This window comes from Cryptomeria japonica, chromosome 3, assembly GCF_030272615.1.
Source record: "Cryptomeria japonica chromosome 3, Sugi_1.0, whole genome shotgun sequence".
NCBI classification, from domain to species: Eukaryota; Viridiplantae; Streptophyta; class Pinopsida; order Cupressales; family Cupressaceae; genus Cryptomeria; species Cryptomeria japonica.
In genome coordinates, this window is record NC_081407.1 from 846,533,777 (window position 1) to 846,552,022 (window position 18,246).

The window sequence follows — 18,246 nt, forward strand, 5'->3', positions numbered from 1 at the left end:
TCCAATTCTCGCGCGCCTTATCTCTCCAATAAACCTCTTCTCTCTGAAGAAGCTCCGACAATTCGTTTTTCAACAATTTTTCTCTAACAAATTCCTCATTTGACATACCTGCTGAGATCACCAGATTATTCAAGTCCTCCAACTCTATCTCTATTCTTAATTTTTCCACAAAAATTTTCTTGAACGAACTCTTATTCCACTCCTTGATGTTTCCTTTTAATATTTTTAGTCTTTTCAGAAAGCAGAAGCTCGGGGTTCCTGAGAAGATATTGTTGGCTTTCCACCAAGACTCCAAATTCGGAAGAAAGTCCTTATCTCTCCACCACATACTTTGGAATCTAAAGCTCCCTTTATTATTATTGTTTACCTTCTGAAGAAGCATCTAAACTGGGAAATGATCTGATAGAGTCCATGAAAGAATACATGAATCAACATTGAAATCTGAGTCCACCCAAAAAGGCCCCACCAGAAATCTATCCAATCTTTCAGAGATCCTAGAGAAATTTTCCCTCCTATTGGTCCATGTAAATAGTCCATTCTTTGGCTTTACGTCAAACAAAGAATTTCCTGCCACAAACTCCCTAAAATCTTCCATAACTCTTGTATTCATTCTCAAACCACCTTTTTTGTCATCCAATTCCAGCAGAGCATTGAAGTCACCAGCAACTATGACTTTATCATTGTTAAGAGTAACGATTTTATCCGAAATGTCTTTCCAGACTTTAGCTTTGTCAATCATTTTAGTTGGGCCATAGACATTAAAAAGAGGAATTGACACATTATCCTTCAAGTTGCGAACAACACCAAAGATCCAAAAATTTGATCTCTCCAAATCGGAAACTTTAATACTTTGAGGATTCCACAAAAAGCCCAATCCCCCAGCAGAACCTTTAGCTTCTTGAAAATAACCTTCCCATGACCTACAAGAATGTAAAAAACTGAGAGCTTTATCCATACACAGTTTAGTTTTTTGAAGAAGCACCACTTCGCAAGAAACTCTACTTAACGCTCATTTTACCAAGCGTTTTTTGTCAGGGGCAGATAAGCCCCTGACATTCCAAGTGGTGATTTTCATCTGCCCCCAAGGGAGATTCTATCTATCTCCCTTGGCTTTCTTCATAAAATCCATGATGCTAATGATACCTTTTTCATTGGCTCTGTCTTCCCTCAATCTCCTATTGCTCCATCGGCCCCTGAAACCTTTGGATTTCTCGAGGAGAACATTGGCCGATTGGCTGATGCACCGTGAATCGACATTGTCCAACTCATCTTCCTGCAAAAAATCCTCATCTGAGCCCTTGTCATACTCAAACTCTGTATCTGATAAGCCTTTGCCCTAAATAGGTAAATTACATGTAGGAGTGAGCCCCTGATAATGACTAGCCAAGCCTTCCCCACCATTGGCATCCATCACCATTCTATTATGCTCAATATGATCTAACTTATCTATAATCATCTCCATATCAGAATGCCCCCCCATCTGACTTTCTAATCTACCTGATTTAAACTCAAATGCCTTACCCGGATTGAATGTAACCTCATCACCTATTGCTTTTGTGGCTTCACCAACAGCTTTCGACATGGATTCGGCAACTTTCTCCTTGCTCCCCGATTGTACCACAACAGTCTGCATCACCGTCCCCGTAACCATTTTCTCTAGAGATACTGTCTTATGCTTCCAATTTTGAACCAGTTTTCTGAAGACCTTGCTGGCCTTCCCTACAAACATTTTGCAATCGTCCTCACCATGCATCCTACTCCCACATCTCTGACATTGGCATATCTCTTTTTCAATCTCCAACTGTTGGCTCCATTCACCATTGGTCGTTAAAAGATTTATACTTTCTGGGATACGCCTAACTGCTGCTATTCTCAATCTGACATACTTGCAAAGATCTGCTTCATCGTCAACATCAACCTCCAGAAGAGTCCCTAATGTCCTGCCAACCTTCTCCAACAAACCATCACCCCAATATTCAATCGGAAGGTTATACAATCTGATCCAAACCGAGTTAGAGTAATGAACCAAAGGGATGGGATTGAAATTTGGTGTCCACGATTGCAGATAGAGAGCATGCCTGTTGACAATCCAGTTCTGGTGGTTAAGGATACTATCTCTAACTGATTCTTTCTCAAATAGAACTACAAAAAATCCTTTGGGAATGAATTTGATTGCTACCTGTGAACCCCAATTACCTTCCACCCAATCTCTAATCACTTTTCTGGACCAGTTTAGCCCGATGATTCTAGCAATCACTGCCTATGCTTCCCAAAAAGATCTGTCTTCCTTCAAAAAAGATTTGTCTTCCTCCATTTCTTCTGACAAATCAATGGTAATCTCCACATTTCTTCCTGCGTGGTGGACCGCCGACTACTTCTTCCTCTTGTTCCCCGACCCGCCATTGCTACCTAACTGATTTTGCAGAGCATCATCCTCCGACTGCTTCATCTCCCTGCGTAGGATGTATCTTTGTATAATATCGTGGTGCATACTTATATTTGAAATGTGTTCCATTAATATATTATCCTCCTCTTAAACTTGACTTTTAATTTTAAAAATTATCTAAAGCATATATATTGTTTAGTTAATCGAAAACTTTAAATTTCCTTAAATGTTATTAGTGTGAAAAAATAGAAAATTTAAGATTTTTATTAGTATCTTCTTTTTTAGAAAATTAATAGATATAAATATTTAATTAAAAATTCATGAAAATAATAAGTGTATTTGAAACAAACATATTTATAGTCATGGTGTGTATATATAATTAAGATGAACCTGTTTAAAGTCATCATGTGCATATATAAATGTATGCGAGATGAACATATTTATAATTATATGTAAATATGTGTAGACATCTAAATTTGACTATGCATTTTTTGTCATGTTGTCTTCATCATTTTTCATCTATCCTTTAGTAATTAAATTATTTAATTAAGCTATCATAACACTATCATAACGTCTCACAAGATATGCATATGTGTTCATAGCATTCCTTGTTCATCCCTCCCACATCACAACAACTGTTTGCTTCATTTTTGTGTTGGTTTGCATTGTCTCTATACATATAACATTAGCTTGTAGTACTCTTGCAAGCTCATAGCTTACGGATCAGATAGTTTAGATCACTTGAGACTTCTTTAAAGTTTGAGACTCCACTCACACAACGTCTTTTACAACAACAATAAACTATCAAATAAATTTATTTCAAATAAATTAAATTATTATAATAATTTATCGCTTTAAATCTAAATGTTTTAATAAATAAAATTTTAAAAATAAATAATCATAATAGATTTAATAAAATTATATTCTATAAATACTTATTGAAAAAAATTATATTCTATAAATAAAATAATCACAATTTTATTTGTATATTTAAAAACTATATGTAATCTTTTAAAATCAAGATTAATCTACCTTCGTTTAACAAAATTAAATGAAACAAATAAACATCTAAACCTTAAAATTAGTTAATTAATACCTTAACTTAAATCTCATCTAATATGAAATGAAATATAAGTAATAAACATGTAATAAGATGAAAATGGTTTTTATAATAAATATAAATGAAATATATTAATTTAGATTAATTTATATTAATTAAAAAAAAAAAATTGAAATAATATTTAAAAAATTAAATAAGAAGTTAAACATTTCATTTTTGGTATTACAATATATAATTTAAATATTGTGTAACATATTAAAAGTATATACTTTTTATCAATAAAACTAATATTTATGAAATTAAATGAAGAAAAATAAGATACTTTATTTTTTAAACTATTACATAAATTTTAGTGATTTATGTATTAAAAGTAGATATAATAACATGTATTAAAAGTAGATACATTATTGTGCTTATCATTTTGAAATGATGACTTTGTTTTAAAAGTAGGCGAGAGAACCCACTAGTTGAGCACGTTCTAATTGTTGTGATAGAAGTTGTTGATTTAATATCTTCATACTTGCTGATTTAATGTTCAATTTTTGTACAACATTGCACCAATAGTTGTGACTTTAAAGTTGTTATTGTTGATAATGAGTACCAATAATTGAATGAAATATACCATTTGTTGTAAAAAGCAACCAATCATGTGATGCCACATCAACTGCACAAGTAATAGGGCACCTTTTGCATGCCTATTGGTCTCACTTTTTTGTTGTTGTTTTTTGACACCTTGGCAAAAAGCATGTTGGTGTGGCACCATACAAGATGATGTGACCCTTAAACCTTAGTTATAAGCAGGGACTTGCCAAGTAAGTTGCTGTAAAAAATTGGGAGTGATTTGAAATTTCCACGTAAGATTTTGAGAAGCGTGAAGTTAGGGTGCACAACTACTAGATCCTCTCCCCTAGATAAATTAGTGTACTTACCATTTAAGAACTATAACATACACGAAGTTGTGTGCAATTCAAACTTACATCTACTATATCAAATGTACAATGTATGAAAATATTTTAAAATGTGAAACTATTAAAATTCATCATGTATAATTTATGCTCTCATATATATGTATAATTTATTAAAAAAAGTTAAAATTTTACTAAAAATATTCAAAATATATAATATCTTAAAAATAAATTTTAAAGTAAAAATGAAAAAGTACTATCATCATTCATTACTATAAATACAATTTTATTTGTATATATATAGACTTATTTAATCTTTAAGAGAATAAAATTAAGATTAGTCTTATTTTATTTAATTAAATACTCAAAATAATTATAAATTTATTTATTTATTTATTTATATGCATATATAAATAGTAAACATTTAATAGTGTATATATATTGGAAAGTAAAACATATATTCTTCCTAATTAAATTAAAATATTTGTATATTTAAAACACATAATCTAGATTAACTAATATTAATTGGAAATGAGAAATTAAGATGATATTTGGGAAATTAGATGAGAGACAAGGAGTTATATTTTTCGAAAGATAATGATATTTTGGTTTTAGAATTATAATGATGAATAATCTTAATGTTGTGCAAAACTTAGTTACTTACATATTAGAGGTAAATATGTCAATGTGCTAACATTTTATTTTTGAAATTGGGTAAAAGTACAAAATTATGTCACACTTTTAGTCAACTTATTATAAGTAAATTTGAACATTTTTAATTAAAAAATAGTTTTGGTAAACATATATGCTAGCTAGATTTATTTTAGCTAAGTTAGATATATTTGCAAAATTTCCAAAAATTGGTGTTTCAACAGGATCACTAAATAAAAGATTTTATGTCAAGATGATATAGTTTTTTTGTATTTTAGACAGTTAAGTCAAAAGGTGATGTCGAATGAAACAGTGTATTTTCAATACATGCATATTTTAATATTTATTTAAAAATATATTTATAAAAATTGAAAAAAAAAATCTATACACTAAAATTTCAAGTTATAAATACACAAAAATATTGAAAGATAAAAAGTAAAATTTGCTATATAAAAGTGACGTCCCATGATTATAGTGTCAATTTCATAAAAAATGTGTTATATTATATTTATTTTTATTTTTTTCAAAAAATACAAACATTAAATATGCATTTTAATAGTTTACATTATTTCAAAATTCAAAACATATGTCATTTTTTATTGATTTAAATTTAAAAATTGGGATCAATGTTTTTAATTTCTTTTATAAAGGTGACACAACTTTGTACTTTTACCCAATTACAATGAAGAATAATCTTAATATTATGTGAAACTTAATTAAATGTGTCAAAAGTGGAGAACTTAGTCATCTAGTAATCATAATGAACACTAAATTATGTGTAACTTAAACCTACATCTATTTGATCAAACTTGAACTCTATAAAAAAATTAGAGGTGCAAACTTATTACATAACCTATGAGGTTCATCTTAAATCACTAAATTAGTTTTTACTATTTAATTTATTTTGATTTTCTTTATAATTGCATTGATTTTTAATATTTAGGAAATGAAATCTCTATACCATGTTTTTTTTTGGCATTTTGATAACAATCTAGAAAGAACAAGGATCTTAGCGATGAATGTGACAACAAAGGCGAAGCCAATGATAGAAGCAATAAAAAAATCCCTAACGATAACATCCTCTTGTGTTAGAATTGGTGATGGAGATTCTGAAGAAGATGACTATGATGTTTGAGAGGAAGGCAACAACGATGTTTAATATGAAACATTCTCTATGGAGGACATGTGGAGCAATGAATGGTTTGAGGAGGAGGACAAGATAATCATCAACATTATATTAGAGGCTCGCTAGAAGGTCCAAAGGTGTAAGGACATCGAGAAAAATTTAGCTACAACCAATAATGGAGCTCATGTTTGAGGTCTATGTAAAGGCTTCCCACTCAACTTGATGGTTGTTTCCCCTCCCCATCTAGTCCATCATTTTGTGGTTTCTCCTCATGAGGAATCTCATGCTTAAATTTCCATGAATGCTAAACAAATGGTTCTCTTGGCTCCCACCTAAGAAGGGAAGGAGTTAAATAAATTTTTAGATGGAGTTGTTAAGGATATGCCTATGTTTGTTGGTGGGGGTGATAGGGAAACAACTTCTTCTTCCCCTTTTTGTTTCTCCTACTAATGTTGGAAAGAGAATTTTCTATGTGGTGGCTTTGGTTGGGAATCATTTTGCCCAATAATCTTTCCTGAGGTTACATCTGAATGGTTCCTCTCTAGCGGTGCCCTCCTCTTCTGGTTGTCATAAACTTGGGACTATGAATCTTGTTAGAGTAAAGGTATTAGTTTACCTGATTAATTAAATCATATTGATTTAATAATTAAATCACCTTATCTGTATTTCACTTAATCTAAATTTAGGAAGCTAAACTTAGGAATATTAATAATTAAGTTATTATTAATTATTAATTGCTTTTAGGGTTTTCCTTTTTAGGTTTGATCTCCTTTTATACGGATTGATCCCTTTTGTAATTCATTAATCTGATTATCATTTATTGCAATTATTTTGCTCTAGGTTTTCAAAGCAATCTTTGTGTTTTGTGAACTTCCATTGTTGTGATAGGTTATTTGCATATAGGGATTCACTGGGTTCTATGAGGTTGTATTCTACAACTTTTACAAATCCCCTCTCTTATTTGCAAGCTTTTGGGCCTAATGTAGTTATGCAAATTACCTATAATAATTGTAGAGTCAAAAATTGTGTTCCCTTTGAAATTCCACCTACACTTTTGTAGACACTTAAGTGTAAATTCCCCTAGCATTTAATAAGGCTCATTTCAGCCCTTGCATAAATTGTTTCCCTCTCAAGATACTTAGAGTCCTTTTTAGAAACTACCATCTTATATCATTTTTATGTTAACTGCATGTTTTTCTTGTCTGAACACTAGCGCATCATGAAAATATATGTGTGTCACACTAGCATCCCATGACATTTTAATGTCCAGATGTGTTTCTGTTGGCCATTTGGTGGAATTGATTATGTGTTGCACTGATATTTTGTCATTGATGTCAACACTAGTTGTTTGGATGCTTTACTGGCACCCTTATGGTCCATGTAGGTTGAGTGGTTTCTGGTTGGTTTGGATCTGGCATGATCCAATAGGCTCCAATATAGTTTGGTTATGGAATTGGTATATTCATGATACTCATGTTCATATTCAGTAAGTTGGTTTTGGTCTGGTGATCGGATGCTATCCTGTTTGCTTGGAAGCTTGGCTTGTGGTTTCGGCGAGGGTTTCATCGACAGAGCTTTTGATGAAGATATTTGATGAATTGCATAAGTAGTGTTGGTGTATCTTCTGGTGGAATTTCAGGATGTTGATGGTGATCATGTTCGAGACTTGGTGGATGGAGATCATTGCTTTAGCGTATGGACCTATATTGGGTCCCGGTTGATCTAGGTTATGGACCGGCTTTATTGTAATGTGTGGATTGGACCTCTCGATGTGTTTCTAGGATGTCTTATGTGTTGGATATTATTTTTTGGGTCTAAGGCCGACATGGTTTGTACTTATGTAATTGGTTTATTGTCTGGTGGCCGACCTGATTGTTTATGGTCGAGGGTTTGTATATATATGATGTAAGATCTCATTGTAGATGGTCGTGGTTATGGGAAATGGATATGTAATGTGCGAATAATGTAATATCATTCAGGCAGAGGATTTGGTCGATCATTGGAGATCGAATTGGGTTTATGTAAAAGGATTTAGTCATCTAGTATTGAGCTTAACCAGAATTGTACTCAAGCATAGGAGATGTTATCTTTTGCAGTTCAACACTTCTCCGGATTGTAGTCTGGATTTATATGTAGTCAGTGAGACTCCTTTTGTGATGAGCAGTGCGCTCTAGGCTATTGGCCTTCCTGCAAGTGCAGGCCCGTCAATCGTAATTCACATACTTACTGCAAAAGTATTATTTGACTGTGAGTAGGCTTCCCACCGTGGTTTTTCCCTTTACCCGGTTTTCCACGTATAAATCTTGGTGTCATGTGGATGGTATTTATTCTATGATTATTGTTTATTCTTAATTGGTTTAACTACTATTCCGGTATTTGGTTTAAGCATTCTGGTATTAATGTTTTGGGTTCAGGTATTAAAGTTTTAATTGCTTACGGTTCTGGTAATATGTGACAATTGATTCACCCCCCCCCCTCTCAGTTGTCTTTCGGTTATTTGAACTGTCTAACAGTTTCCAAGTGTTTCACCACTTGTCACCTACCTAGATAAGTGAAAACTACTTAGAATCTTCCAAAATAGCTCGGTGGCCTCTTGTTTCCCTCATCTTCTACTTTTGAATCCATCATTTTACTTCATGTACTATCTCTTGAATCCTCTCACAAATTCTTTTATAATCTCTTTTGTTCTCTTGGCTTTCTCAACCCTCTATCTATCTATCTATTTATGTCTAGCTTGCACAACTCTCTATAGCTTGCTACAATAGTCTTTAGCTATCACAATAATTTTTACAACTCTTTTGGCTTCCTCAAGCCCTGTTGGTAATATCTTTCTATTTGCTTCACTTCTTTGACCATCATGGGATTTATCACATCCCTTATCTATTAAATAATTTATCTATCTATTCATCTTTAATCTATTTATCTAACTCTTGTGGAGGTGGAAACACTAAAATAGGGACTTGACTGAGGCAAATCTCCAAATAGCCCCAAACATTTTTTCTCTTCTTCTTGTGTGCAAATTTATTTGAAGCATTCAAATACACAAAGGTTTGCATGTGTCTATTTACTTATTTCTATGTTTGTTATCTAGTATTTGTTGTTACTTTTCTAACTATTAGGTTTTCCATGTTATCTTAATGAAATAGTTAGAATTTTTCCATATCCTGAATATTCTTTGTCACGGTCCATACGAGGCTACAATGCATCAAACAAATGTCTACACGTCATCTTGGCATCCTTAGATGAGATGCTCAGATTTAGACCAAAGACTCTCTCTTTTTGGACTCTCTATTTATGCATTTAGAAACTTTATTTTACTTATCGATAATTAGATATCTTCTCTAGTTTACCTAGTTGGAGATATCTAAATGTATGTTGTAAAATTGGTTCTCAAGGGAACATAGTTTTCCCATTGTAGGGTCACTTTTCCTCCATTACAATAACATTGTGGTTGGTGGATGTGCTAGTATGGGTGTTCACCCTAGGGATTATGAGAAGGTGAATGTGCCTATTGGTGAGGATGCTTAAGATGTTATTGTTTCTATACAAGCCAAGGTGGAGGGGCAAATGCAAATTGTTATCCTTGATACTTTACAGCTAAGTCAATTGCCTGGCTTAAGAATTCATTAGTTAGAGATTCTATTAATAATCATCCCAAAATTGATGTTATTAAGTCGATAGGCTTTTAGTGGGTGAAAGCACCTGGAAAATTGCAAGACATTCTGATGAGCCGCCACAATGTCTTGTCGCCGGCGTTCTCCCTCACGTGCGTGCGTGTTCATTGTCTGGCCCGCTTGCTGACGTGTGCCTCGGTTGCGGTCGTCTCTATGCATGCGCTCTATTTCCGAAGTGACGCTGTCTTTAAGGATTTCATCCCCGAGGCTGTGCATGAATGTCGACGTTCTTTATGGCTGCTTGCAACCCTAAAATCTAATTTGTTTTGTTGTTGTCGACAATATTTCGCTCTGCAATTTTCTCTCTAGAAATTTTCGCATAAGGTTGTTAGGTTTTGTTCTCGTTGTGACTGTTTTACTGGTTAGGTTTTGTTCTCGTTGTGACTGTTTTACTGGGCTTCTTTGTGAGTTTGACAGCGTGAATGGTTTGAATTTGAAGGTAAGGTTTCGTTTTATTTAAATGTGTTTTTCTTTTGTAATGCATTTTGTTTATAGTCTGCTTATTTTTTCCTTTCGTCTACTTGCAGGGTTGTTGCTTTGTCTCTGTTGTTTAACTGTTTGTGGGGGTGGCTACTTCCAGTTTGCAAGGAATTTTTGAAGGTGCTCTGTAAGTTTCAAGCCGTGAATGGTTTGAATTTGCAAGGTAAATTCTAGTTATATTAATATTCTTTCTCGTTTTGTAATGCATTTTTTTGGAATCTGTTGTGCAAATTTTTGCAAATAGCTTTCGTTTTATTTAAATTTATTTTTGTTTTGTAATGCATTTTTTTATATGCTTATTTTATCTTCCCGTGTGCTTGCAAGGTTGTGGCTTTGTTTATGTTGTTTAACTGTTTGTGGGCATGGCATTTTCAAGGCTGCTTTGTGAGTTTCACGTCGTGCATGCTTTGAATTTGCAAGGTAAGTTCGACCGCTTGCAACCCTAAAATTTAATTTCTTTTATTGTTGTAGGCAATATTTCGCTCTGCAAATTTTTGCATGAGGTTGTATATAGTCATGGACTTATGTTTTGTTCTGGCTGTGTCTGTTTTATTGGGCTCCTTTGTGAGCTTCACGGCTTGAATGGTTTGAATTTGCAATGTAAGAACTTTATTTAAATTTGTTTTGGTTTTGTAATGGACTAAATCTATACTCTACTTATTTTTTGCTTATGTGTGCTTGCAAGGTTGTTTGTTTGTTTATGTTCTTTAACTGTTTGAATTTGCAAGGTAAGTTCGCATTTTATTTAGATTCTTTATGGTCGCTTGGAACCCTAAAATCTAATTTGTTTTGTTGTTGTCGGCAATATTTCGGTCTGCAAATTTTCGCATAAGGTTGCATATAGTTGTCGAGTTAGGTTTTGTTCTGGTTGTGATTGTTTTATTGGGCTCCTTTGTGACCTTCATTTCGTGAATGGTTTGAATTTTTAAGGTAAGCTTTTGTTTTTTTTTTGAAAAAATTGGTTTTGTAATGCATTTTTTTTATAGTGTGCTTATTTTCTCGTTTGTGTGCTTGCAGGGTTGTTACTTTGTCTATGTTATTTAATTGTTTGTGAGCGTGACTACTTCCAGTTTCCAAGGCATTTTCACATAACTTTGGATATAGTTGTCGAGTTAGGTTATGTTGTGGCTCTGACTGAATGGTTTGAATTTGCAAGGTAAGTTCTAGTTTTAGTTAGATTCTTTTTTGTTTTGTAATGCATTTTTTTATAGTCTGCTTATTTCCCGGTTTGGTGTAGTTGCAAGGTTGGTACTTTGTGCATTTTGTTGTAGGTTAAAAGGGTTTTAGTTGGGTTTTGTTGTTTGGTTGTTTCTAAGGTTCTCGTCGTTAATGGTTTTACGTTGCCAGGTACTTGTTTAGTTTATTTTTTAAGTTTTCAAAATTCATAATGCATTATTTGATAGTGTCCTTATTTTTGGCCGTGGTGTGGTTGCAGGGTTGTTACTTTGGTTATGTTATTTAACTATTTGTGGACGTGATAACTTTGAGTCTGCAATGTCTCTGTTCACTTTGACAGGTATTTAGGTTTTGACCATTCTGTTATCGATTAAATTTTGGTCTAGGTTAAATGAATTTTAGTTTGGTTTTGGATTCTGCAGATATTTTTATTGTCTGCACTAATGCCAACGTTCTTTATGGCCGCTTCCAACCCTACAATGTAATTTCTTTTGTTGTTCTCAAGAATATTTTGCTGTGAAAATTTTCACCGAATGTTCAGTATTGAATTTCAAGTTTTTCAAATTTGTAGTGCTTTATTTTATAGGGTGTTTTTTTTTTTGTGTGGTGTATTTGCAAGGTTGTGATTTTGTTTATGTTATTTAACTGTTTGTTGTCTTGACTACATACATATATGCATCAGCATGTATAAAGAAAATGATCTTGTCCCTCTGGTACATCCGTGTTCATTACCTTGCCCGTGTGGTGACGTGTGCCTTGTTTGTGGTCGTTTCCATGCATGTGCTATGTTTCTGAAACAACGTTGTCTTTAATGATTTCGTCCCCGAGGTTGTGCATGAATGTCGACATTCTTTATGTGTGCAAAGATTAACAAAATGTTAGAGTACCAATATATGTATATAAATGTGTGTGTGTGTGTGTGTGTGTGTGTGTGTGTGTGTGCATATACACATGTACGTATATATATACATATATATATATATATATATATATATATATATATATATATATATATATATATATATATATTAGTTATTTTTAGAATGCATTGTAGTGCTGATATATGTATATGTACACACACACACACACACACACACACACACACACACATATATATATATGTATATGTATACATGTATATAAATATACACGTGTACGCATATATATATATATATATATATATATATATATATATATATGCATGTATGTATATGTACATACCCATATATACATATATACACATGTATATATATATGTATATAGGGTTTTATTAAATCTCTGTTTTAATAACTCCATTCTAAAGTGTGTAGGATTTGTTGATACAAGTCTATGTTGTAGTCTGAAAGTAGTCATGTCCACAAACAGTTAAATAACATAAACAAACTATATATATATATATGCATGTATGTACATATAGACATGTGCTTATGTATATATACATAGGGTACTCTGTGTTGTAGTCTGAAAGTAGTCACGCGCACAAATAGTTAAATAACATAAACAAAGTAGCAAGCCTCCAAGCATCAACGAATTTTTATAGTGAAAACACTTCTATATATATATATATATATATATATATATATATATATATATATATATATATATATATATATATATATATATATATATATATATATATATATATATGTATGTATGTATGTATATACAAATGTAATTATATATATGCATGTCCATATATATACACATGATGTACATATATATATATCAATTTATCTTACTGAATAAAAGCCTTCGTGTGCACACAGCAGTAATCACATATATACCCTTGTAAATTAACACCACTGCAACATGAACGTTAGTAAACAGTTACCTTGCAGAGTAAAATACTTACAACAACAAGAAAACACTTACGTTGCAGTGAGCAGCTTACAAACCCCATCAAGTAAACACTCACAACCAAAATAAAACCTAACTCGATAACTAAGTCGAATGTTACAAGAAAATTTACAGAGCAAAATACTTACAACAACAACAAAATAGATTACATTTTATAGCTTCAAGCGCCCATAACAAACTAAGAACCCTGCAAGTGCAGCACACAAAAAAAAAAAGCACAGTATATGTGCACAAATAGTTAAACGAAGTGACAACCCTGCAAGGACACGGAAGGAGAAAATAAGTAGACTATAAAAAAAATGCATTACAAAACAAAAAAGAATTTAAATAAAACCAAAGCTTATGTTGCAAATTCAAACCATTCACAGCGTGAAGCTCACAAAGAAACCCAATAAAATAGTCGCAACAAGAACAAAACCTAACTCCACGACTATATACAGCCTCATGCGAAAATTTGCAGAGCGAAATATTGCCTACAACAATTAAACTGCAAGTAGCCATGCCCACAAACAGTTAAACAACATAAACAAAGCCACAACCCTGCAAGCACACGGGAGGAGAAAATAAGCAGAATATAAAAAAAATGCATTACAAAACAAAAATAAATTTAAATAAAACGAAAGCTATTTCCAAAAATTTGCACAATAGATTCCAAAAAAATGCATTACAAAAGAAAAAAGAATATAAATATAACCAGTATTCAAACCATTCACAGCTTGAAACTGACAAAGCAGCCTCGAAAATGCCTTGCAAACTGGAAGTACCCACCTGCACAAACAGTTAAACAACAGAAACAAAGCAACAACCGTGCAAGCAGACGGACACATTTAAATAAAATGAAACCTTACCTTTCAAATTGAAACCATTCACGTTGTCAAACTCACAAAGAAGACCAGTAAAATAGTCACAACGAGAGCAAAACCTAACAACCTTATGCGAAAATTTCCAGAGCCAAAATTACAGAGCGAAATATTGTCGACAACAATAAAACAAATTAGATTTTAGGGTTGCAAGTAGCCATAAAGAACACCGACATTCGTGCACAGCCTTGGGGATGAAATCATTAAAGACAGCGTCACTTCGGAAACAGAGCGCACGCATGGAGGCGACCGCAACCGAGGCACACGTTAGCACAAAGTAAAACCCTTTTAACCTACAACAGAATACACACAAATCAAAAATGTTTTCATAGCAGGATTATACATCTCGCACAGGAAAACATTAAACACAACGTTGCTTCACAAAATATTTGGTCAGACTCACACAAATCAAATAACTGACTTTGTGCACATGAAGGCTTTTAATCGCCAAGATAAATAACCACTAACAAATGTTCCCTATTTAGAACATTAATATATTGCAATTGATGTCTATAATTCTGATTTTGTGACCACCTTATTACATAACACAGTTACGTTCTTTATTTTATTAATAATAAATTCTCATTTTTGAAGTGATGTTGTCTTTAATGTTTTCCTTGCCAGCCAAATCCACAAGTGTATTTAATTTTGTTATTGTATTCATGTCACAGACCCTTCAAACTATAAAATCAAATAGTTACCTTGCAGAGTGAAAGCATTCATGCCCATACTTAAATATATATCCATGTATTTATATTGATATAGATGTATATATATCAGATCTATATGTATATGTGTATGTACATTGATATATACATGTATAGCTATATAGATACATATGGATATATATATACACATACTCTAAAATAAATGCAACTGAGCACTTGTCTTGCAGAGTGAAAGCTTTGTAAGTTGACTCATTGGTCAATTTACAAAAGTTAAAGTATTAACCTAATTATTACAAGTTTTTATATTCAGTTAATAGTAAATTCATTATGATTCACAAAAAAAAAATGTGATCTACTTAAAGATTTGTTGTATTATTCTTGTATGTTCACTTTTTTTAGTAATGCATTTCCACTCTGTCATTCCAACAGAAAACAGCCACACTTACACAATCAAATTTCAAAATGGATAGAAGATTGAAAGCAACAAAGAACATCAACAATGTAATTGAAAGCATGTTACAAGAAAGCAACAAGTTAAAGAGCAACCTCAGAAAGATAATTGACCACTACGAACATAAATCACCAAACCAAACAACAGTTAACCTCTCTACATCTTGTACTGTTGTAACAACCATACATAGTATTGAATTAGCACCTTTATCAATACCAAGTACTAAACAATTAGACGATCCAACAGTTGTTTTCACATTAGGAGACTGAGTATTTAAATGGACTGATAACGAGCTTGGATGGGTTGCTTGGCTTGATCCTATGTTGTTGTAATTATTCAATGTTTGAAAAGTTACATTCATATTTTGGTTAACATTCGAAACAGACAGAAGCATCCCATATTTTCAAAGATCTTTGATGAGATGAACTCATATTTTGTTAATATGCTCTCAAATATGTAAATCATGATGTCATACTTTATGTTTTTTAAGCTTATCAGCATATGCCCAATTATTGTTTCCAATGCATGTTTCAATCACATTTGATCAATTCATTACCATTTGAAACAAAAAATAAACTATAACAACGTTAGTCTAAACTCAGTTAATTTTGCTCTGCTTGTGCATATATATACCTTTGATAAGCTTACATCATGTTGTGATTGTATTCTGATATAAGAACTACAATTCATCATGCTTATAATTTACTTTTAATTCTCAAAAGGTATATATGCACAATGGCATCTTCAACAGCCACCTCTGAATCGATAGACCACTCCACTATTGATAATTTGGTAAGCTAAATTATCAAAGCTTTTCAAAATACAAAGCTTTTATGCTCTTTTTTTGGACAATTCATCTCTCTTTTCCATACCATCCTTTTCATTACTACATGCATCCTTGTTTCATAGCATAGTGCAAAAGTAAATGCATACTCTATAGATAACATAGCTTGATTACATACTTTACTAACACAAGCTTTACATTAACAAGTAAGGAAATATATAAGTTGCTTGCAGTTAAAATTAAATCCTCTATATTCATATTATTTTTTGTAGGCAAAAACCCAAGAGTGTGTCCCTACCCCTTTTGCAATTCAATCTATCAATGCTGGGGATGACCTTCCTTCAGCATTGCTACAAGTTTTGTCATTTCAGAAAATGTAGAACAACACAGATGATACTAACAGACATAAATTAGTGTTATCTGATGGTACATACATGCAGTTGGCAATCTTGCCTTCTAAATATGCTACTCTAATAGATTTAGCTATTCTAAAAATAGGCACAATAGTCCAGTTATCGAGTTATACATGCCGATACATATGGAACACAAGGTAGGAAATCAACTATGGTTATTAAATACAATATGTTTCTTTTTTTAATTTTGTTTATGTATAATCAACAGTAATTTAAAAAGAAGTCTTTTGTTTTCACAGGACTATTGTAATACTTAGTTTGGAAGTGAAACAAAGTGATTGCCCGTTCTTTGGTAAACCAGTATACCTGTTCAAAGAACAACAACCAGAAATGATGTCTGAGGACAGACCATCAACATCTAAACGATCTCTTCAATTTGCCACTGAATTGCCATCCCCGCAAACAACAACTTCTGAAAATATAAGACCTATCAAAACTTTGAATCCGTACCAAAATAAATGGACAATCAAAGGGAGAGTTACTCATAAACCCCTATTAAGGCATATAGCACAGCCACAAAAAATGGCCATGTGTTTAGCTTTGACATTGTTGATTGTGAAGGTTCTGAAATTACAATTACATGTTTTGATGAGATAGCTAAGTTACACTCTAACCGTGTGGACATAGGTTCACATTATCTTATTTCAAAGGGATCTATTAAGGAGGAAAATGCAAGGTACAACAAACTAAACAGTCATTTAGAAATCACCTTGTCTGATGCATCCATACTGAAACGTTGCACCAACGAAGAACAAGCAGATCAACAAAGTCCTCCTTTCACGCCCATTAATGAATTGTTTTATCTAACAAATAACACGTTGGTTGACATAATTGGCCTTGTTCTATATATTGAAGATATCATTCCAATACACAGGAAAGATGGCAGTCAAACACACAAACGTGTTGTGAAAATTAGTGATCTATCTAATTCAACAATTGACATCAACCTATGGGGTCCAATGGCAGAACAAAAAGGCCTAAAATTGAAAAATATGTTGAGCAATGATAGTGTGGTTATCCTTGCTTTATGTAATGCTCGTGTTGGCTATTTCAATGGGAAGCTTATAAACATAACAGCTGCAACCACATTACATATCAACCCAACTTTTCCAGAAGCAGAGCTTCTAACGTTAAGAGGAAAGGACCCTTTGCTTGTTGTACCCTTTGTTGCAGAAACTATCCACATAGATGGTAAATATAGTAGAATGACTATTTCTTCAATCCATGAGCGGATGAGCATCAAACCAGAAACAATTCAGACAACTTTGCTAGTCGTTTTGCGCTTTGTAAACGTAACTGACCAAAATTTCTATTACGCAGCCTGTCCACTAATAGTCAATGGAAGGCCTTGCAAGAAAAAATGTACACAGCAAGTTGATGATTCTTGGTTCTGCTCTAGATGTCAAATGACTATGCAAGACTGCAATTATAGTTACCTCTTGCCACTAAAGTTACAAGATGCCACAGGTACTCTATGGGCCACTGCATTTGATGAGGGTAGCATTCACTTGCTACACAAAACTGCAAAACAGCTTTGTGCACTACAAAATGATGCAACAACAACAGAGACAGCTTGCTCAGTGATTAAGAGACTACTGTCACATCACTATTCATTCACACTGTTGGTTTCCACTGAGACATATAATTCAGAATCAAAGATGAAAGTGACAGTTAATAAAGTCGCTCCTGTTGACTTCAAAGTTGAGTGGCATGCACTACTTCCAGAAATTGGCCACCTAAGTACACAGACTTAGA

General features: G+C 32.8%; 2 protein-coding genes across 2 annotated transcripts; one reads left to right on the forward strand and one right to left on the reverse strand.

The window, feature by feature from the left end:
• Nucleotides 1–382: 382 nt before the first annotated feature.
• Nucleotides 383–10,018, reverse strand: LOC131874401 (uncharacterized). Its single transcript, XM_059217756.1, has 4 exons — nt 9,831–10,018; nt 1,517–2,078; nt 1,245–1,336; nt 383–920 (listed from the first exon to the last, which is right to left on the reverse strand). Exons 1-4 carry the CDS (start codon nt 10,016–10,018, stop codon nt 383–385), a joined length of 1,380 nt encoding a protein of 459 aa, XP_059073739.1.
• A 6,011-nt stretch (nt 10,019–16,029) lies between these two features.
• Nucleotides 16,030–18,245, forward strand: LOC131033628 (replication protein A 70 kDa DNA-binding subunit A-like). Its single transcript, XM_059217757.1, has 4 exons — nt 16,030–16,086; nt 16,351–16,454; nt 16,731–16,937; nt 17,030–18,245. Exons 1-4 carry the CDS (start codon nt 16,030–16,032, stop codon nt 18,243–18,245), a joined length of 1,584 nt encoding a protein of 527 aa, XP_059073740.1.
• Nucleotide 18,246: the final 1 nt, after the last annotated feature.